The sequence below is a fragment of the Arachis ipaensis genome, chromosome B6 (assembly GCF_059453495.1).
Source record: "Arachis ipaensis isolate K30076 ecotype BB chromosome B6, ASM5945349v1, whole genome shotgun sequence".
In the NCBI taxonomy this organism is placed as follows: Eukaryota; Viridiplantae; Streptophyta; class Magnoliopsida; order Fabales; family Fabaceae; genus Arachis; species Arachis ipaensis.
In genome coordinates this window covers 126,265,987-126,289,738 of record NC_142441.1, presented here as the reverse complement: position 1 = coordinate 126,289,738, position 23,752 = coordinate 126,265,987, and the positions used below count along the sequence as shown (strand labels likewise).

At 38.8% G+C, this 23,752-nt stretch overlaps 1 protein-coding gene and 1 non-coding gene across 2 annotated transcripts; one reads left to right on the top strand and one right to left on the bottom strand.

Annotated features, from left to right (window-relative positions):
• Positions 1-3,369: 3,369 nt before the first annotated feature.
• Positions 3,370-3,477, bottom strand: LOC148562653 (small nucleolar RNA R71). The gene has a single exon (XR_015887407.1). It is a non-coding gene; the product is annotated as a small nucleolar RNA R71 (small nucleolar RNA).
• Positions 3,478-12,286: 8,809 nt separating this feature from the next.
• Positions 12,287-12,688, top strand: LOC148562652 (uncharacterized). The gene has a single exon (XM_088490946.1). It carries the CDS (start codon positions 12,287-12,289, stop codon positions 12,686-12,688), a length of 402 nt encoding a protein of 133 aa, XP_088347072.1.
• The last annotated feature ends 11,064 nt before the right edge of the window (positions 12,689-23,752 follow it).

The following is a 23,752-nucleotide window of genomic DNA, read 5'->3' as shown; positions in this document are numbered from 1 at the left end:
CGTGATGAAGGTGATGATTATGTGTGACGCTCATCATCCTTCTCCCTTATGAACGCGTGCCTGACAAACACTTCTGTTCTACATGAATTAAGCTAGAATGAGTATCTCTTAGATCTCCTAACCAGAATCTTCGTGGCGTAAGCTAGAATGATGGCGGCATTCAAGAGAATCCGGAAAGTCTAAACCTTGTCTGTGGTATTCCGAGTAGGATTCAATGATTGAATGACTGTGACGAGCTCCTAACTCGCGATTGCAGGGCGTTAGTGACAGACGCAAAAGGATAGTAAATCCTATTCCGGCATGATCGAGAACCGACAGATGAATAGCCGTGCCGTGACAGGGTGCGTGAGCATATTATTCACTGAGAGGATAAGATGAAGCCATTGACAAGGGTGATGCCTCCAGACGATTAGCCGTGCCGTGACAGGGCATTGGATCATTTTCCCGTGAGATGACCGAAAGTAGCCATTGACAGTGATGATGTATCACATAAAGCCAGCCATGGAAAGGAGTAAGACTGATTGGATGAAGATAGCAGGAAAGCAAAGGTTCAGAGGAACGAAAAGCATCTCCATTCGCTTATCTGAAATTCCTACCAATGATTTACATAAGTATCTCTATCCCTATTTTATTATATAATATTCGAAAACACCATTATCACTTTATATCTGCCTGACTGAGATTTACAAGGTGACCATAGCTTGCTTCATACCAACAATCTCCGTGGGATTCGACCCTTACTCACGTAAGGTATTACTTGGACGACCCAGTGCACTTGCTGGTTAGTTGTATCGAAGTTGTGACAATTATGAATTAAGATCAAAGCACCAAGATTTGGAGCCATTACCAGGGATTGTTCGAGCCTGGACATCACAATTTCGTGCACCAAGTTTTTGGCGCCGTTGCCGAGGATTGTTTGAGTTTGGACAACTGACGGTTCATCTTGTTGCTCAGATTGGGTAACTTTCTTTTTCGTTTTCTTTTCAAAGATCTTTCAAAAATATTTTCAAAAAAAAAATTTTTTTTCCTTTGTTTTCGAAAAATATAAAAATGTTTTCAAAAATTTATTCAAAATTTTTAAGAATGAATTCTAGTGTTTCATGAAGCATGTGAAGCCTGGCTGGCTGTAAAGCCATGTCTAAATTCATTTGGACTGAGGCTTGCAATTTGTTATCAAGAGCAAATTAGTTGTTGCTCATCCACCTGCTGCTGATCCATGATCACATGCTGAAGCTTGGCTGGCCATTGGCCATGTCTAGTGTTTTGGACTGGAGCTTTCTTTGAAAGCTTGGCTGGCTAGTGAGCCATGTCTAATTCCTGGACTGAAGCTTTAGACTAAGAATGCAAGATTCCTGGAATTCATATTAAAAATTTTGGAATCCTTATTTTTTTTTCTTTTTCATATAATTTTCGAAAAAAAATCCAAAAAAAAAAAAATTAGAAAATCATAAAAATCAAAATATTTTTTGTGTTCTTGTTTGAGTCTTGAGTCATATCATAAGTTTGGTGTCAATTGCATATGCATCTTGCATTTTTCGAAAATATCATGCATTCATAGTGTTCTTCATGATCTTCAAGTTGTTCTTGGTAAGTCTTCTTGTTTGATCTTGATGATTTTTTGATTTGTGTCTTTTCATGTTTATCATATGCATTCTTGAATTCTTAGTGTCTAAGCATTAAAGAATTCTAAGTTTGGTGTCTTGCATGTTTTCTTTGCATTAAAAATTTTTCAAAAATATGTTCTTGATGTTCATCATGACATTCAAAGTGTTCTTGGTGTTCATCTTGACATTCATAGCATTCTTGCATGCATCACATGTTTTGATCTAAAAATTTCATGCATTGCATCTTTTTAGTGTTTTTCTCTTGCATCATAAAAATTTCAAAAATAAAAAAAAAAAATCTTTCCCTTTTCTTCTCTCATCAAATTCGAAAATCTGGATTGACTTTTTCAAAAGTTTTTAAAATCAAGTTGTTTCTTATGAGTCAAATCAAATTTTCAATTTGAAAATCTTATCTTTTTCAAAATCTTTTTCGAAAATCAAATCTTTTTCAAAATTTTTAGTTATTTTCGAAAATTAAAAAAATCTTTTTCAAAAATCTTTTTCTTATTTTTATACCAAATTTTCGAAAATAACATAATCAATTAATGTTTTGATTCAAAAATTTGAAGTTTGTTACTTGCTTGTTAAGAAAGATTCAAACTTTAAGTTCTAGAATCATATCTTGTGATTTCTTATGAATCAAGTCATTAATTGAGATTTTAAAAATCAAATCTTTTTCAAAACTAATTTCAATCATATCTTCTCAAAAATATCTTCTTATCTTATCTTTTTCAAAAATATCTTTTCAAAATATCTTTTCTAACTTCCTAACTTCTTATCTTTTCAAAATTTGTTTCAACTAACTAACTAACTTTTTGTTTGTTTCTTAACTTTTTCAAAACTACCTAACTAACTCTCTCTCTCTCTCTAATTTTCGAAAATATCTTCCCTCTTTTTCAAAATTTCTTTTTAACTAATTATTTTTATTTTTTATTTTTGATTTCAAAAATTTTCGAAAATCACTAACATTTTTCAAAAACCATTTTCGAAAATCACTAACTCCTTTTCAAAATAATTTTCGAAAATTATCCCTCCCCCATCTCATTCTATTTATTCATTCATATCCTAACATCTCATCTCACATCTCTTCCATTCGTACAGTTGTGTTTCTTCCTTTACATCACATTCTTTGTCTCCCCCTCTTTTCTTCCACTCACAAAGGGATCCCTATACTGTGGTATAAAGGATCTCTATTATTATTATTATTTTTCTGTGCCTTCTTCTTTGTCATATGAGGAGGAGCAAGGATAAGAACATTCTTGTGGAAGCAGATCCAGAACCTGAAAAGACTCTGAAGAGAAAATTAAGAGAAGCTAAAATACAACAATCCAGAGATAACCTTTCAGAAATTTTCGAACAAGAAAAGGAGATGGCAGCCGAAAATAATAATAATGTAAGGAAGATGCTTGGTGACTTTACTGCACCTAATTCCAATTTACATGGAAGAAGCATCTCCATTCCTGCCATTGGAGCAAACAACTTTGAGCTGAAACCTCAATTAGTTTCTCTAATGCAGCAGAACTGCAAGTTTCATGGACTTCCATCTGAAGATCCTTTTCAGTTCTTAACTAAATTCTTGCAGATATGTGATACTGTTAAGACTAATGGAGTAGATCCTGAAGTCTACAGGCTCATGCTTTTCCCCTTTGCTGTAAGAGACAGAGCTAGATTATGGTTGGATTCTCAACCCAAAGACAGCCTGAACTCTTGGGATAAGCTGGTCACGGCTTTCTTAGCCAAGTACTTTCCTCCTCAAAAGCTGAGCAAGCTTAGAGCTGATGTTCAAACCTTCAGACAGAAAGAAGGTGAATCCCTCTATGAAGCTTGGGAAAGATACAAACAGTTGACCAAAAAGTGTCCTTCTGACATGCTTTCAGAATGGACCATCCTGGATATATTCTATGATGGTTTATCTGAGCTATCAAAGATGTCACTGGACACTTCTGCAGGTGGATCCATTCACCTAAGGAAAACGCCTGCAGAAACTCAAGAACTCATTGACATGGTTGCTAATAACCAGTTCATGTACACTTCTGAAAGGAATCCTGTGAGTAATGGGACGCCTATGAAGAAGGGAGTTCTTGAAGTTGATACTCTGAATGCCATATTGGCTCAGAACAAAATATTGACTCAGCAAGTCAATATGATCTCTCAGAGTCTGCATGGAATGCAAGCTGCATCCAACAATACTCAAGAGGCATCTTCTGAAGAAGAAGCCTATGATCCTGAGAACCCTGCAACAGCAGAGGTAAATTACTTAGGTGAACCTTATGGAAACACCTATAACTCAACATGGAGAAATCATCCAAATTTCTCATGGAAGGATCAAAAGCCCCAACAAGGCTTTAATAATGGTGGAAGAAACAGGTTTAGCAACAGCAAGCCTTTTCCATCATCAACTCAGCAACAGACAGAGAACTCTGAACAAAATGCTTCTAATTTAGCAAATCTAGTCTCTGATCTATCTAAGGCCACTGTAAGTTTCATGAATGAAACAAGGTCTTCCATTAGAAATCTGGAAGCACAAGTGGGCCAGCTGAGTAAAAGGATCACTGAAATCCCTCCTAGTACTCTCCCAAGCAATACAGAAGAGAACCCAAAAGGAGAGTGCAAGGCCATTGACATAAGCGCCATGGCCGAACCTGTGAGGAGAGGAGAGGACGTGAATCCCAAGGAGGAAGACCTCCTGGGACGTCCAGTGGTCAATAAGGAGCTTCCTTCTGAGGAACCAAAGGAATCTGAGACTCATCTAGAGACCATAGAGATTCCATTGAACCTCCTTATGCCCTTCATGAGCTCTGATGAGTATTCCTCTTCTGAAGAGAATGAGGTTGTTACTGAAGAGCAAACTGCCAAGTTTCTTGGTGCAATCATGAAGCTGAATGCCAAATTGTTTGGCATTGATACTTGGGAAGTTGAACCTCCCTTGTTCATCAATGAACTAAGTGATCTGGATCAACTGACATTGCCTTAGAAGAGACAGGATCCTGGAAAGTTCATAATCCCTTGTACCATAGGCACCATGATCTTTAAGGCTCTGTGTGACCTTGGTTCAGGGATAAACCTCATGCCCCTCTCTGTAATAGAGAAACTGGGAATCTATGGGGTGCAAGCTGCTAAAATCTCACTAGAGATGGCAGACAGCTCAAGAAAACAGGCTTATGGACAAGTAGAAGATGTATTAGTAAAGGTTGAGGGCCTTTACATCCCTACTGATTTCATAGTCCTGGATACTGGAAAGGAAGAGGATGAATCCATCATCCTAGGAAGACCTTTCCTGGCCACAGCAAGAGCTGTGATTGATGTTGACAGAGGTGAAATAGTCCTTCAATGGAATGAGAACTCCCTTGTATTCAAAACTCAAGGATCTCCCTCTGCAACCATGGAGAGGAAGCTTGAAAAGCTTCTCTCAAAGCAGAGTCAACCAGAGCCCCCACAGTCAAACTCTAAGTTTGGTGTTGGGAGGCCACAACCAAACTCTAAGTTTGGTGTTGAACTCCCATATCCAAACTCTAAGTTTGGTGTTGGAGAGTTTCAACAAAGCTCTGCACATCTGTGAGGCTCCATGAGAGCCCACTGTCAAGCTATTGACATTAAAGAAGCGCTTGTTGGGAGGTAACCCAATGTTTATCTAATTCTTATTTTTATTGTTTTTCATGTTTTCTTAGGGTCATGATCATGTGGAGTCACAAAATAAATAGAAAAATTGAAAACGGAATCAAAAACAGCAGAAGAAAAATCACACCCTGGAGGAGCATCTGTCTGGCGTTCAGCGCCAGAACAGAGCATGGTTCTGGCGCTGAACGCCCAAAATGGGCAGCTTCTGGGCGCTGAACGCCAGAACAGGCATGGTTCTGGCGTTCAACGCCAGAAATGGCACACAGATGGGCGTTGAACGCCCAAAATGGCCACCAACCTGGCGCTGAACGCCCAGAGTTGGATACAAAGGCATTTTTACATGCCTAATGGGTGCAGGGATGTAAATCCTTGAACACCTCAGGATCTGTGGACCCCACAGGATCCACTCAGGATCTGTGGACCCCACAGGATCCCCAACTACCTCCACTCACTTCTTCTCACCACTCTCTTTCACACAACCCCATAAACACTCTTCCCTAAAAACCCCTCACCAATCACCTCAATCTCTCTTCCCCACTAAACCTTCACCACTCACATCCACCCACTCTTCCCAATAAACCTACCTCATAAACTCCACCTACCTTCAAAATTCAAAACCAATTTCCCACCCAAACCCACCCATATGGCCGAAACAATACCCCACCTCCCTTCCCTATATAAAGACCTCCATTCTTCACCAAATTCACACAACACACCCCTCTACACTTTCCTTAGCCGAAACCACATCTCCCTCTCCCTCTCCATATTTCTTCTTCTTCTTCTTCTTCTATTCTTTTGTTTATTGCTCGAGGGCGAGCAATATTCTAAGTTTGGTGTGGTAAAAGCATAGCTTTTTTTTGTTTTTCCATTACCATTGATGGCACCTAAGACCGGAGAATCCTCTAGAAGAGGGAAAGGGAAGATAAAAGCTTCCACATCCGAGTCATGGGAGATGGAAAGGTTCATCTCCAAAGCCCATCAAGACCACTTCTATGATGTTGTGGCCAAGAAGAAGGTGATCCCTGAGGTCCCTTTTAAACTCAAAAGAAATGAGTATCCGGAGATCCGACATGAAATTCAAAGAAGAGGTTGGGAAGTTCTAACAAATCCCATCCAACAAGTTGGCATCCTAATGGTTCAAGAGTTCTATGCCAATGCATGGATCACCAAGAACCATGATCAAAGTAAGAACCCGGATCCAAAGAACTATGTTACAATGGTTCGGGGGAAATACTTAGATTTTAGTCCGGAGAATGTGAGGTTGGCGTTCAACTTGCCATACATGGAAGAAAACGCACGCCCCTACACAAGGAGAGTCAACTTTGATCAAAGGTTGGACCAAGTCCTTATGGATATATGTGTAGAAGGAGCTCAATGGAAGATTGACTCCAAAGGCAAGCCGGTTCAACTAAGAAGATTGGACCTCAAGCCTATAGCTAGAGGATGGTTGGAGTTTATTCAATGCTCAATCATTCCCACTAGCAACCGGTCTGAAGTTACTATAGACCGAGCCATCATGATCCATAGCATCATGATTGGAGAAGAGGTGGAAGTTCATGAGATTATACCTCAAGAACTCTACAAGGTGGCTGACAAGTCCTCCACCATGGCAAGGTTAGCCTTCCCTCACTTCATTTGCCACCTATGCAATTCGGCTGGGATTGACATAGAGGGAGATATCCTCATCAAAGAGGACAAGCCCATCACTAAGAAAAAGATGGAGCAAGCAAGAGAGCCCAGTCATGGAGCTCAAGAGGCGCAAGAAGCTCACTTCCATGAGATCCCTGAGATGCCTCAAATGCACTTTCCTCCACAAAATTATTGGGAGCAAATCAACACCTCCCTAGGAGAATTGAGTTCCAATATGGGACAACTAAGGGTGGAACATCAAGAGCACTCCATCATGCTGCATGAAATAAGAGAAGATCAAAAGGCAATGAGGGAGGAGCAACAAAGACAAGGAAGAGACATAGAAGAGCTCAAGGACATCATTGGTTCCTCAAGAAGGAAACGCCACCATCACTAAGGTGGATTCATTCCTTGTTCTTCTTTCTTCTGTTTTTCGTTTTCTATGTTATGTGCTTATCTATGTTTGTGTCTTCATTACATGATCATTAGTAGTAGTAACTATGTCTTAAAGTTATGAATGTCCTATGAATCCATCACCCCTCTTAAATGAAAAATGTTTTAATTCAAAAGAATAAGAAGTACATGAGTTTCGAATTTATCCTTGAACTTAGTTTAATTATATTGATGTGGTGACAATGCTTCTTGTTTTCTGAATGTATGCTTGAACAGTGCATATGTCTTTTGAAGTTGTTGTTTAAGAATGTTAAATATGTTGGCTCTTGAAAGAATGATGACTAGGAAACATGTTATTTGATAATCTGAAAAATCATAAAAATGATTCTTGAAGCAAGAAAAAGCAGCAAAGAACAAAGCTTGCAGAAAATAAAATAAAATAAAATAAAATAGGCGAAAAAAAAATAGAAAGAAAAAGAAAAAGCAAGCAGAAAAAGCCAAAAGCTCTTAAAACCAAGAGGCAAGAGCAAAAAGCCAATAACCCTTAAAACCAAAAGGCAAGGGCAAATAAAAAAGGATCCCAAGGCTTTGAGCATCAATGGATAGGAGGGCCTAAAGGAATAAAATCCTGGTCTAAGCGGCTAAACCAAGCTGTCCCTAACCATATGCTTGTGGCGTGTAGGTGTCAAGTGAAAACTTGAGACTGAGCGGTTAAGTCAAGGTCCAAAGCAAAAACAAAGAGTGTGCTTAAGAACCCTGGACACCTCTAATTGGGGACTTTAGCAAAGCTGAGTCACAATCTGAAAAGGTTCACCCAATTATGTGTCTGTGGCATTTATGTATCCGGTGGTAATACTGGAAAACAAAGTGCTTAGGGCCACGGCCAAGACTCATAAAGAAGCTGTGTTCAAGAATCATCATACTGAACTAGGAGAATCAATAACACTATCTGAACTCTGAGTTCCTATAGATGCCAATCATTCTGAACCTCAATGGATAAAGTGAGATGCCAAAACTATTCAAGAGGCAAAAAGTTATAAGTCCCGCTCATATGATTGGAGCTATGTTTCATTGATAGTTTGGAATTTACAGTATATTCTCTTCTTTTTATCCTATTTGATTTTTAGTTGCTTGGGGACAAGCAACAATTTAAGTTTGGTGTTGTGATGAGCGGATAATTTATACGCTTTTTGGCATTATTTTTAGTATGTTTTTAGTAGGATCTAGTTACTTTTAGGGATGTTTTCATAAGTTTTTATGTTAAATTCACATTTCTGGACTTTACTATGAGTTTGTGTGTTTTTCTGTGATTTCAGGTATTTTCTGGCTGAAATTGAGGGACTTGAGCAGAAATCAGATTCAGAGGTTGAAGAAGGACTGCTGATGCTGTTGGATTCTAACCTCCCTGCACTCAAAGTGGATTTTCTGGAGCTACAGAACTCGAAATGGCGCGCTTCCAATTGCGTTGGAAAGTAGACATCCAGGGCTTTCCAGAAATATATAATAGTCCATACTTTGGCCAAGAATAGATGACATAAACTGGCGTTCAACGCCAGTTTTCTGCCCAAATCTGGCGTCCAGCGCCAGAAAAGGATCCAAAACCAGAGTTGAACGCCCAAACTGGCACAGGAACTGGCGTTCAACTCCACAAATGGCCTCTGCACGTGCAACACTTAGGCTCAGCCCAAACACACACCAAGTGGGCCCCGGAAGTGGATTTATTCATCAATTACTTACTCATGTAAACCCTAGTGACTAGTTTATTATAAATAGGACCTCTTACTATTGTATTAGACGTCTTTTTGACCATCTTTGGTCTCAGTTTTATTCCATTGTTCATCTTAGGAGACTATTGATCTCGTTTAGGGGGCTGGCCATCTCGGCCATGCCTGGACCTTTCACTTATGTATTTTCAACGGTAGAGTTTCTACACTCCATAGATTAAGGTGTGGAGCTCTGCTGTTCCTCAAAGATTAATGCAAAGTACTACTGTTTTCTATTCAAGTCTTCTTATTTCTCTTCTAAGATAGCCATTCGCACCCAAGAACGTGATGAAGGTGATGATTATGTGTGACGCTCATCATCCTTCTCCCTTATGAACGCGTGCCTGACAAACACTTCTGTTCTACATGAATTAAGCTAGAATGAGTATCTCTTAGATCTCCTAACCAGAATCTTCGTGGCGTAAGCTAGAATGATGGCGGCATTCAAGAGAATCCGGAAAGTCTAAACCTTGTCTGTGGTATTCCGAGTAGGATTCAATGATTGAATGACTGTGACGAGCTCCTAACTCGCGATTGCAGGGCGTTAGTGACAGACGCAAAAGGATAGTAAATCCTATTCCGGCATGATCGAGAACCGACAGATGAATAGCCGTGCCGTGACAGGGTGCGTGAGCATATTATTCACTGAGAGGATAAGATGAAGCCATTGACAAGGGTGATGCCTCCAGACGATTAGCCGTGCCGTGACAGGGCATTGGATCATTTTCCCGTGAGATGACCGAAAGTAGCCATTGACAGTGGTGATGTATCACATAAAGCCAGCCATGGAAAGAAGTAAGACTGATTGGATGAAGATAGCAGGAAAGCAAAGATTCAGAGGAACGAAAAGCATCTCCATTCGCTTATCTGAAATTCCTACCAATGATTTACATAAGTATCTCTATCCCTATTTTATTATATAATATTCGAAAACACCATTATCATTTTATATCTGCCTGACTGAGATTTACAAGGTGACCATAGCTTGCTTCATACCAACAATCTCCGTGGGATTCGACCCTTACTCACGTAAGGTATTACTTGGACGACCCAGTGCACTTGCTGGTTAGTTGTATCGAAGTTGTGACAATTATGAATTAAGATCAAAGCACCAAGCTTTGGAGCCATTACCAGGGATTGTTCGAGCCTGGACATCACAATTTCGTGCACCAAGCAACAAGAGTGCAAAATTCTTGGAGAGTATGCATAGACTACCGAAGGTTGAATGCGGCCACAAGAAAAGACCACTTCCCACTACCGTTCATCGATCAAATGCTTGATCGACTAGCCGGTAAATCATATTATTGCTTTCTTGATGGTTACTCCGGATACTTCCAAATACACATTGCTCTAGAGGACCAAGAAAAAACAACATTTACTTGCCCCTTTGGAACGTATGCTTACAAACGTATGCCATTTGGCCTATGCAACGCACCGGCAACGTTTCAAAGATGCATGATGAGCCTATTTGCGGACTTTCTAGAGCAATGTATGGAAGTCTTCATGGACGACTTTAGCGTGTACGGTGATTCATTTGATCATTGCTTATGTAACCTTGAAAAAGTCTTAGAGAGATGCACCAAAACAAACCTTGTCTTAAATTTTGAAAAGTGTCATTTCATGGTCAAACAAGGCATTGTTTTGGGGCACATAGTTTCAAAAGAAGGCATCTCCGTAGATCCGGCAAAAATAAATGTCATATCTGGTTTACCTTACCCCTCCTCCGAGAGGGAAGTCCGCTCTTTTCTGGGACATGCAGGATTCTACCGGAGATTCATCAAAGACTTTAGCAAGGTAGCCCTACCTCTCTCTCGACTACTGCAAAAGGACACTGAATTTGAGCTAAGCAAGGAATATATGGAAGCATATGACAAACTTAAAGTGGCATTGACACAAGCTCCTATTGTGCGAGGACCGAATTGGGCTCAACCATTTGAAATCATGTGTGATGCTTCAAATTATGCGATAGGAGCCGCGTTAGCACAACGCGAGGGTAAGATTCCCTATGTCATAGCTTATGCTTCAAAGACACTAGACGGAGCCCAATCCAACTACACTACTACCGAGAAGGAACTCCTAGCTATTGTTTTTGCTTTGGACAAGTTCCGAGCCTATCTTCTTGGTTCCAAGGTAGTAGTGTTCTCGGATCATGCGGCACTAAAGTATTTGTTGGCCAAAAAGGAATCAAAACCGAGATTAATTCGTTGGGTGCTTTTGTTACAAGAATTTGACTTGGAGATCAAGGATAGGAGTGGTTCCCAAAACTTAGTGGCGGACCATCTAAGTCGCCTCGAACACACAAACGGCGACACCACTCCTATCAATGACTCCTTTCCTCTAGATAGTTTGCACGCAATCTCGGAAGTAGTTCCTTGGTATGCCCCAATAGCAAACTACTTGGTTTCACGCACCTTCCCTCCCAATCTCAACAAACATCAAAAGGATAAGCTGAAAAGCGAATCCAAATACTATGTTTGGGACGATCCCTATTTGTGGAGGTGTGGAGCGGACCAAATAGTGCGACGGTGCATACCTCAAACCGAATTCCAAGCAATCTTGGACGCTTGCCATTCTTCCGAAGGAGGTGGCCACTACGGCCCCCAAAGAACGGCAAGAAAGGTCCTTGATTGCGGATTTTGGTGGCCAACCCTTCTCAAAGATTCTTCCCTCTATTGCAAATCTTGTCCCCAATGCATTCGGTTTGGAAATATTTCTAAGAAGGACAAAATCCCCCAACAAAATATGCTTTTTTGTGAAATCTTTGATGTATGGGGAATCGACTTCATGGGACCATTTCCAAATTCCAATGGCTTTCTATACATCTTGTTAGCCGTCGATTATGTGTCAAAATGGGTGGATGCAATCCCCACCCGGACGGATGATGCCCATGTTGTTTATTCTTTTGTGAGGAATAATATCATTTGTCGTTTTGGCTCCCCAAGAGCAATCATAAGTGATCAAGGATCCCATTTTTGCAACAAAAAAATGGACGGCCTCATGAGAAAGTATGGCATCATACACAAAGTCGCCACGGCCTACCACCCTCAGACAAACGGCCAAGCCGAGGTGTCTAACCGGGAAATTAAACATGTGTTGGAAAGGATTGTGAAGCCAAATAGGAAAGATTGGAGCGCTAAACTCTCCGATGCACTTTGGGCATATCGAACGGCTTACAAAACACCCATTGGCATGAGCCCTTTTAGACTTGTATATGGTAAAGCATGCCATCTCCCGGTAGAAATCGAACACAAAGCTTATTGGGCCATAAAGGAATGCAATATGAGTTTGGGTGGAGCCAGAGTAGAGAGAAAGCTTCAATTGGCGGAACTGGAGTGCTTGAGATTAGAAGCCTATGACAATTCTAGACTCTACAAGGAAAAGATGAAAGCCATTCATGACAAGAACATTAGGAGAAGGGAATTTAGACCCGGTGACCTAGTGCTCCTTTACAACTCAAGGTTGAGATTACTACCCGGAAAGCTTAGATCAAGATGGGATGGACCTTACCAAGTAGAGAAAGTAGAACCTTACGGGGTCTATCACTTGCGCCACCCATCAAGTCCGGACATTTTCAAGGTAAATGGGCACCATCTCAAATTGTACCATGGTGAGCAAAGAAAGAACTCCAAGGAATTTGAAGTGTTTCTCTTGAGGGACGCATCTCTTGAACAAGAACTTTGAGCTAGTGGACGTCCAACTTAAGGACGGTAAACAAAAGTGCTAGGTGGGAGACACCCCACTATGGTAAGATCTACCATTTGTACATAGCCATTGAATTCTTCTTTGATTGATACTTGCTTACTACTTGACTTCATGTTTGGTAGCTAGGTGATCGATGAAGTTGTAGCTAGATTTCATTTCAAATTTTGTTTCATTTGTTGAGTTCATATGGTACTTTATCATGTCAAAACATCCTTCTATAGTACCTAAAGTGGTTGTTTGGAGGGTTGGAATGCTGAAAGTGGTGCGAGAACATGCAACTTTGAAAAAGGCACCCTTCCGCGCGTGCGCGCACTTAACGCGCACGCGCCCATGAAGTATTTCCGACCATCCACGCGGACGCGCGATGTGCGCGGACGCGTGGATTGCAAGAAGTACCCCTCCATACATATTCCAGAGAGTTAGGCCACTCTCACGCCCGCACCATGCTTGAGGCACAGGCCGCTCACGCGTGCGCGCACAGGGCGCGTACGCACTCCCTAACAAATCCTCAGATCGACGCTCTAGCACACCTCGCGCGTGCGCGCCGATCGCCCCTGTGCACTCCTGGTACATATTCCAGAGAGTTAGGCCACTCTCGCGCCTGCACTAAGCCACCAGCCCACCACCTCTGCCGCGTGCGCGCACTAGGCGCCAACGCGCCCACATGCCCACAACGCGAGGCACGCGCACGCGCCCATGCCGCGTGTAAATCATGTTGCTTGTATGCGAAGTTTGTATTCGTAGGTTTTGATGAATGACAAACCAACAAACGACATGAAAGACAAACCAACAAACAACTTGAATGAACAAGCATGTTGAAAGATCAACCAACATTCAACGTTGAGGAATGAAGAGTTGAAAGCAACACAACAACAACAAGAAACTCAAGTCCACAACATTTGAAGACAAGTATATTGTCTTAGGACTTAGGTAACTTCTTGTTAAGAACCAATTGCTAAATCTCTCAACACACACTCACAAAATGTTTTGATGCACATCTTGCAATTCGATGCTAGCCAAATGGTTTAAAAACTTGTTTTCAAAGGTAAAAAAGCATAGGAATTGACTCCAACAAGTTTGAGATCAATCCTAAGTATTTTGAAGTGATTTTAAGCCATTCTTTAAGGTTTGCATCGATGCACACTCATCTTGCATCGATGCAAAGCATGCGACGACTTGTTGCATCGATGCAAAGATGTTTGCATCGATGCAACCTAGCTGAAAATTCAAATTTCAGCTTCAAAGACACATTTGCATCGATGCAAAGTGTTATGCATCGATGCAAATGATTCAAAAACATAAAAAACGGCTAGTTTTGACAAAAAGACTCCATCCCATTAACTCCCCAACGTTTCTAAGGTTTGGGGAGTCTATAAATAGATGGATTGAAGCCTTATTTCAAATACTTGAGTATTTGCAAACTATCTTGTTCATATTCTTTCATTCTACACATTTTTAAGGTGTTATAATACACAATTTGAGAGAGCAATATCAATTGGTTCAATAGTGCTAAACTTGTAATCATACACTCTTCTAGAGAGTACTCATTTCGTCTCAACAATTCTTTGAGAATTGTTTTCTTGTACACTTTGTAAATTGGAGTGTGATCTCCAAGGTTGAGTCAAGAGTTATAAACACTATAGTCGGTGAGGATACCAAAGAAGTATACTAAGTACTCAAGGCAAATCTTAGAGAAGGTATCTCTAAGTGGAGTGGGTTAGTATACGAGTGGTGATCATATACCGTGAGGTGTTAGAAACTAAGGACTCGGATTGTAAAAGGTTTTGCGCGAGCACCTTGAAGCTTGGCAATAGTGGAACTTCTCAATAGCGATTGAGAAAGAAAGTGGACGTAGGACAAGGATTGTGCCGAACCACTCTAAATAGCGTTTGCATCTCTCCAAACTCATCTCTTCAATATTATTGTCTTTTACCTTTGAGCAAATAAATTGTGATCGAAAAGTAGCTTCGTAAGTACTTAAGGAATAGCTTAAGTCCGATTGGTGAAAAGCTTGATCAATTTATTTGAGTTGGTGTCTATTGGAAAGTAAAAGCTCCTTATAAATGCTTAGCAATTGAGTTAAGCTCTTGGAAAAATACTAGTACAATAACACTTTTGTATATTGTCTTTAACTTTCGCAAAAAGATTCATTGTTGTTGCAATACTCAATTCACCCCCCCTCTTGAGTAATTGTGCATAGGTTCTACAAGTGGCATCAGAGCTTAACCCTTTGAAAGACTTAACCGTTTAAGGGAAAAGATCATGGCAAGCACAAGCTTTAACAACAACAACACTAGTGAAGGTAACTCAACCGCTAGACCTCCTCTTTTTAGCGGAACAAATTACTCTTATTGGAAAAATAAGATGAGAATTTGGATCCGTTCTCAAGATGTGAGAATTTGGAAAGTGATTGAGAATGGAAATCACATTCCAACAAAGACAACAAGCGCTAAAGAAGGAGAAGTCTCCGTCTCAAAGCAAGTACCGAAAGGAGAAGATGAATATAGTGACGATGATTGGAAGAAAGTGGCAATGAATGATAAAGCCATCAACTTCATTCATTGTGCACTTAACGAGCATGATTATATGAAGATCTCTACATGTGAAACCGCTAAAGAGATTTGGGATAAACTCCAAATTACTTACGAAGGAACCGACCACGTTAAAGAATCAAAGGTATTTATGTTGGTTCATGAATGGGAAAATTTTAAAATGAAAGATGAAGAGAGCATTGAAGAAGCTCTTGAAAGACTCTCCAAGATCTTCAACAACCTAAGCATGCTTGGCACAAAATACAATGATAAACAAATTGTGACCAAGGTGCTTACAAGCCTTACATCAAAATGGAACTCCAAAGTGAACGCCATTGTGGAAGGAAGGCTCTATGATCAACTTACATTTGATCAACTACGAGGTAATCTTCTCACTTATGAAATGACTATGCTAAATAGACAAAAAGGTGAAGAAAGCAAGAAGAAAAGTCTCGCCCTTAAAACAACATCACTACAAGAAGAGAGTGATGATAATGAAGAAGAAGGAGATGAAGAATTTTCACTCTTATTAAAAAGATTCAATAAGTTTGCAATGAAGAAAAACTTCAAGAGCAAAACAAAGGTACCAAAATGCTATGAGTATGGAGAAGTTGGACACATTAAACCCAATTGTCCAAAACTTCAAAAGGAGGACAAAAACAAGAAATTTAAGAAGAAGGAGAAAGCATACATATCATGGGAGAACGAGGATGAATCTGACTCCGATGACGACGACGTTGCAAATCTTTGCTTAATGGCAAGCGAAGAAAAGGTTAGTGATGACAACTCCACTTCTTTTAATTTACAAGATGAATATGATGCCTTACTTGAGGTGTACACAAAACTTACCCAAGATTATTCTCTCCTAAAGAAAAAGAATATGGATCTTTTAAAACAAAATGAGATGTTGAAAAACGAGAATATCAATCTTGGAAAAGATAAGTGTAGCACAAGTAGTGATCCATACAAATCTTGTAAAATGCATGAAAATGAAATTACAAATCTTAAGAACACTTTAGCTAAGTTCAATGAATCTTCAAAGAACTTAGATAAAATGTTGAAAAACCAAAAGCATGTTCATAATAAGGAAGGTTTAGGTTTTGAAAAAGGAAAATTTAAAAATACTAAAACTCCTATTAGGCAACCGCAAGCCCAAAAGGCAAGCATGCCTAAAAGGAATGAAGCCTTTAAACATCCTCCTCAACATGCTTCATTTAGAAATTATAATCACAATGCATATAGATCAAAAGATGTTGCATTTAGGAAACAACCTAGGCAACCATTTAGAAACATGCATAGGATGCATAATCCAAATGTCATATGTCATTATTGTAATAAAGTAGGTCATATAGCACCCGTATGCTTTACTAGAATTAAACATATAAACTTTCGTAGTCAAGATACGAGATAGGCACCTTATGGGCATTATGCTCATACTAACCATCAAGGACCCAAATTCACTTGGGTACCTAAATCCCAATTTTAATTGTTTTGTAGGTACGTGTTGGAGCTAAGGATACAAATTGGTATGTTGATAGTGGATGCTCCAAACACATGACCGGCGATGAATCAAAGTTCACCGCAATAGAGCCTACAAACGGAGGAAACGTGATCTATGGAGACAACAATACCGGCAAAGTAATCGGCGTTGGAAAAGTTGGTAAAAATTCTTCTACCTCCATAGATAATGTTATACTTGTCAAAGGTCTCAAACATAATCTCATTAGTGTTAGCCAACTTTGTGACAAAGGAAACTTAGTCACCTTTGATTCAAAATGTTGTTTGATAAAAAGGCAAGACACTAATGAAATTGTGCTAATTGGGCACCGTGTTGACAATGTATACATGATTAATCTAGATGAAGTTTCCTCAAATGATGTGAAATGCCTTGTTAGTAAAAATGATGAAACTTGGTTATGGCATCGTAGAGTAGCTCATGCTAACATGGACCATCTTAGCAAGTTGGTCTCTAAAGAGTTAGTAATTGGCTTACCAAAGCTACGTTTTGAAAAAGACGTCCTTTGCGACGCATGTCAAAAGGGAAAACAAGTAAAGGCCTCTTTTAAATCCAAAAACATTGTTTCAACAACAAGGCCATTACAACTTTTGCACATGGATTTATTTGGTCCTTCTAGGACTATGAGCTTTGGTGGCAATTACTATGCTTTAGTTATTGTTGATGATTACTCTCGATTTACATGGACCTTGTTCCTAGCAAACAAGAGTGATGCATTTCGAGCATTCAAAAGATTAGCCAAAGTTATTCAAAATGAAAAGAATTTGCATATATCATCTATTAGAAGTGATCATGGTGGAGAATTTGAAAACAATCTTTTTGAAACTTTTTGTGAAGAAAATGGCATTGAGCATAATTTTTCCTCTCCTAGAACACCACAACAAAATGGTGTGGTTGAAAGGAAAAATCGTCATTTAGAAGAAATGGCGAGAACTATGCTCAATGAGGCTAATATTCCTAAGTACTTTTGGGCGGATGCGGTTAGTACCGCGTGTTATGTTATGAATAGGATTATCATTCGACCTATTCTTAAGAAAACACCGTACGAATTGTACAAAGGAAGAAAGCCAAATATTTCCCACCTTCACGTCTTTGGCTGTAAATGCTTTATTCTAAATAATGGAAAAGATAACTTAGGCAAATTTGATGCTAAGGCTGATGAAGGAATCTTCTTAGGCTACTCTTTAACTAGCAAAGCTTTTAGAGTATATAATAAACGCATCATGACTATGGAAGAAAGTATTCATGTCGCTTTTGATGAAACTAACCGTTGTTGTGCTAGAAAAGATTTTGATGAAAATGTAGAAAACTTTGATTCACTAAATTTGAATGGTGAAGACAAAGAAAAAGATTTAAATGAAGCCTCTACAAGCTCAACAAAGGATAGTGTTCAAGTTGAAGAAATTGAACCATCACAAGCACAAATAAATGCACTTCCAAAGGACTGGCGTACTTCAAAGGATCATCCTCTAGACAACGTCATTGGTGATGTTTCGAAAGGGGTAACAACTCGATCCACTTTTAGAAATTTATTTGCATATAGTGCTTTTGTTTCTCAAATTGAACCATCTACCATTGAGTCCGCAATTGATGATGAACATTGGGCTATGGCAATGCAAGAGGAGCTTAACCAATTCAAACGAAATGACGTTTGGGAATTGGTGCCTAAACCAAGTAATCAAACAATTGTAGGAACAAAATGGGTTTTTAGAAATAAACTCGATGAAAATGGTACAATTGTTAGAAACAAAGCTAGATTGGTAGCTAAAGGTTATAATCAAGAGGAAGGCATTGATTATGACGAAACTTATGCTCCCGTAGCTAGATTAGAAGCTATTAGGATGTTACTTGCTTTTGCATCCTCTTATAACTTCAAACTTTATCAAATGGATGTTAAGAGTGCCTTTCTTAATGGTTTCATTCAAGAAGAAGTATATGTTGAACAACCTCCCGGTTTTGAGGATTATGAAAATCCTAATCATGTTTTTAAACTCAAGAAAGCTCTTTATGGTCTTAAACAAGCTCCAAGAGCTTGGTATGAACGTTTGAGCAAGTTTTTAATAGAAAAGGGTTTTAGAAGAGGGAAGGTTGATACAACTTTATTTATCATGATTGAAAACAAAAATATCCTTTTGGTACAAGTTTACGTCGATGACATAATATTTGGTTCAACTAACGAATCACTTTGCAAGTTTTTCTCAAACCTCATGCAAAGTGAATTTGAAATGTCCATGATGGGCGAACTCAACTTCTTCCTTGGTCTTCAAATCAAACAAGGAAAAGAAGGAACTTTCGTTAGCCAAACCAAATATTGCAAGGAATTGCTCAAAAGATTTGGAATGGACAATGCTAAGGCAATGGACACACCAATGAGCACTACTTGCTACCTTGACAAAGATGAACAAGGTAAAAACATAGATGTAAAGAAGTATAGAGGCATGATAGGATCATTACTTTATCTAACGGCAAGTAGGCCAGATATCATGTTTAGTGTATGCATGTGTGCGAGATACCAAGCTAATCCTAAGGAATCTCACTTAAGTGCGGTGAAAAGGATTATGAAGTATCTCATAGGAACATTAAATGTTGGATTGTGGTATCCGAAAGGATCCATTTGTGATTTGATTGGTTATTCCGATTCCGATTTTGCCGGTTGCAAATTGGATAGGAAAAGCACTAGCGGCACTTGTCACTTGCTAGGAAACTCTCTTGTTTCATGGCATAGTAAGAAACAAGTAAGTGTAGCCTTGTCTACCGCCGAAGCCGAGTATGTAGCCGCCGGAAGTTGTTGCGCCCAAATTTTATGGATGAAACAACAACTTGTGGACTATGGACTCATGCTTGATCACATTCCTATCAAATGTGATAACACTAGTGCAATAAATTTAACCAAGAATCCGGTTCAACATTCAAGAACCAAGCATATTGAGATTAGACATCACTTCATAAGAGACCATGTTGAAAAGGGTGATGTGGTTATTGAATTTGTCGAAACTAGTAAACAACTAGCGGACATCTTCACTAAACCTTTATGTAAAGAAAGTTTTTTTAACATCCGAAATGAACTTGGTATCTTGGATTCTAATCTAATATGATTTGTTTGAATTCATTGTATTTATATTGCTATTTTTGTATCTCTTACTAACTTAAGCATTGGAGATATCCAATTAGCCATTGTTTTGTAGGTTTATGAGTTGATGAATGAGTGATTAATCTTGAGGTAGATTGAAGAATTTGAAGATTATAAACAATGGAGGATCAACAAATTGAAGTTTATAATAGTTTAAGTGAGTATATACATGATGGAACTCAAAGGATTGAAGAAAGAACCACCAAAGGATGAAAATTTGGTGATTTTGGGCAAAATGATGCATGTTGCATCGATGCAACCAAGCTTTGCATCGATGCAAAGCACACAACGTGCTATGCGCATCGATGCAAAGCCTATTGCATCGATGCAAACACGACCAAATTGCACAAAAACACGTGAATTTGGCATTTTTGAGCAACAAAACCCCACTTTTTCATCATCTTCAACCTCACAACTCATATCCCCACATTCAAACCTCCATAACCTCCAAAACAAGCTCACATATAGCTTCATACAACTCACAAAACTTAGATACCCACTACAAACAAATTACATATTTGAAGTCCCCACTTTCTCCTCTACAAAACCCATAAAACAAAATCATCCACAATGCCTAGAATCAAGAGAACCATCAAGAAGTCAAAAGGCTCTTCAAGTGTGGTTCCACCTCCAAATGATCATCCTTTGGCAAGGTACTTTGCTTCTAATGAAGATCTTCAATTCTATGAGGCAAGGCTAGCCGGAAGAAAGGAAATTCCTCCGAGGTATTTGGATCCGACCCTTCTTATCATTCATAAGTTTGATACTCTTAAGGCTATTCTAGTTCATCAAGGCCTCATGGATTTTGTTCAAATTAAGAGTAAATATTATCCGGATTTAGTTGCCATAGCCTATAGTACACTCATGCTTGAGATTAATGAGGAAGATGAATCAAATTTCACATTATTCTTCAAGATAGGAAGAAAGGATTATAGGCTAGATGGTGATGAGTTAGCCACCATTTGGGAGTTGCCAAATCAAGGTGACTTGTTTCAAGGTGGTAAAACCCCAATTGATGAATGGGGTTATTCAAAGGACAATGCCATGCATTTGTTCAACCTTGTACAAGGAGCTCACTCCAAAATTAGTTGCAATTCAATGAGTGCGGAACATAGAACTTTGTTATATCTAGTCACCTATGTATTGCAACCTAGAATATCCGGGCATGCGAATGTAAATGATGAAGATTTTATTGTCATGTGAGCTATGATGAATGGGATTAAGATTAATTGGCCATACTTTATAGTACAACATATGATTAGGCTCAAGATGAAGGATAGGAATGGTGGATTAGGATTCCTTTGCCTATGGTCTAAAGTCTTTGATTATGTTGGTATTGATATATCAAATGAGATTGCCAAGGAAGTACCACCTCAATCTTGTATCAACACTCATATTCTCAACAAAATGGGAAGAAGAAATGTTGATGAACAAGGTCCTCAAGAGCAAGCTCCTCCACAAGCACCTCAAGCTCAAGAACCACCCTCCTTGGTTGATGTAATGAGAGAATTACAATCCATCAACCAAAACATCCAAAGGATTGAAGTAGAGCATGGTAGGCAACTTGAAGCACTTAATCGTCGTGTGTCTCGTGTAGATCATCGCACGGGTCGCTTGGATCGTCGTATTGATGACTTATATGAGCATTTCGGCATCCACCTACCGTATGAAGAGGATAATGATGATGATGAAGACCAAGATTGATTGTCTCCTCTTCATCAAGTCACTTTTTATTGCTTTATGTTTATTTGATTATATGAATTGTTAAACTAACTCCTAGTAAGCTAAGGATTTCTATTATGGTTTAAATACTTTGATATTTCCTTCATAATTTTGTTTAATGATTAATGCTTGTATGCTTATTTGGTGAATAACTCAAAATAGGCTTGGTACCCCTATTTTAAGTTAATGTGCATGCCTTGATATATTTCACTTCTTTAGGGGGAATTATGCATGCTTGTTATATATAAAAAGAGGAAATCAAATTCTTTTTGAAAGGGGGAATATCTCATCCTTGAGATTAATAGAGATATTGAACTTAAAAAATTCATTGTTTTATGCATGCTTCTATGACACATTTCAAACTCCTTTCTTTTTGATAATGTCAAAAGGGGGAAGAAAAGTTTGAGGATATTTGAAGTTTTGAACTTTTGAAAAAGAAGAAGTTTGAGGATTTGAAAAGAAGAAATAAGTTTGCGAAACAATGATTTCAAAAAGACTTCCGCTAAGCAAAAACTTTTTGATATCTAAATCGTTTTCTTTGATAAACGCCCTTTAAGGGAACAAATGCACATATTTAGGGGGAACTCCTGCAAAAATTTTTTTTGTGTGAAGTCTTCTCCAAAGCTTTCTATAAAACAAAGTGCATTATTGTTGCTTTCAAAATCATTTATAAAATGCATATCCTCAAAATTGGTTTGTCATTATCAAAAAGGGGGAAATTGTAAATCATGTTGCTTGTATGCGAAGTTTGTATTCGTAGGTTTTGATGAATGACAAACCAACAAACGACATGAAAGACAAACCAACAAACAACTTGAATGAACAAGCATGTTGAAAGATCAACCAACATTCAACGTTGAGGAATGAAGAGTTGAAAGCAACACAACAACAACAAGAAACTCAAGTCCACAACATTTGAAGACAAGTATAGTGTCTTAGGACTTAGGTAACTTCTTGTTAAGAACCAATTGCTAAATCTCTCAACACACACTCACAAAATGTTTTGATGCACATCTTGCAATTCGATGCTAGCCAAATGGTTTAAAAACTTGTTTTCAAAGGTACAAAAGCATAGGAATTGACTCCAACAAGTTTGAGATCAATCCTAAGTATTTTGAAGTGATTTTAAGCCATTCTTTAAGGTTTGCATCGATGCACACTCATCTTGCATCGATGCAAAGCATGCGACGACTTGTTGCATCGATGCAAAGATGTTTGCATCGATGCAACCTAGCTGAAAATTCAAATTTCAGCTTCAAAGACACATTTACATCGATGCAAAGTGTTATGCATCGATGCAAATGATTCAAAAACATAAAAAACGGCTAGTTTTGACAAAAAGACTCCATCCCATTAACTCCCCAACGTTTCTAAGGTTTGGGGAGTCTATAAATAGATGGATTGAAGTCTTATTTCAAATACTTGAGTATTTGCAAACTATCTTGTTCATATTCTTTCATTCTACACATTTTTAAGGTGTTATAATACACAATTTGAGAGAGCAATATCAATTGGTTCAATAGTGCTAAACTTGTAATCATACACTCTTCTAGAGAGTACTCATTTCGTCTCAACAATTCTTTGAGAATTGTTTTCTTATACACTTTGTAAATTGGAGTGTGATCTCCAAGGTTGAGTCAAGAGTTATAAACACTATAGTCGGTGAGGATACCAAAGAAGTATACTAAGTACTCAAGGCAAATCTTAGAGAAGGTATCTCTAAGTGGAGTGGGTTAGTATACGAGTGGTGATCATATACCGTGAGGTGTTAGAAACTAAGGACTCGGATTGTAAAAGGTTTTGCGCGAGCACCTTGAAGCTTGGCAATAGTGGAACTTCTCAATAGCGATTGAGAAAGAAAGTGGACGTAGGACAAGGATTGTGCCGAACCACTCTAAATAGCGTTTGCATCTCTCCAAACTCATCTCTTCAATATTATTGTCTTTTACCTTTGAGCAAATAAATTGTGATCGAAAAGTAGCTTCGTAAGTACTTAAGGAATAGCTTAAGTCCGATTGGTGAAAAGCTTGATCAATTTATTTGAGTTGGTGTCTATTGGAAAGTAAAAGCTCCTTATAAATGCTTAGCAATTGAGTTAAGCTCTTGGAAAAATACTAGTACAATAACACTTTTGTATATTGTCT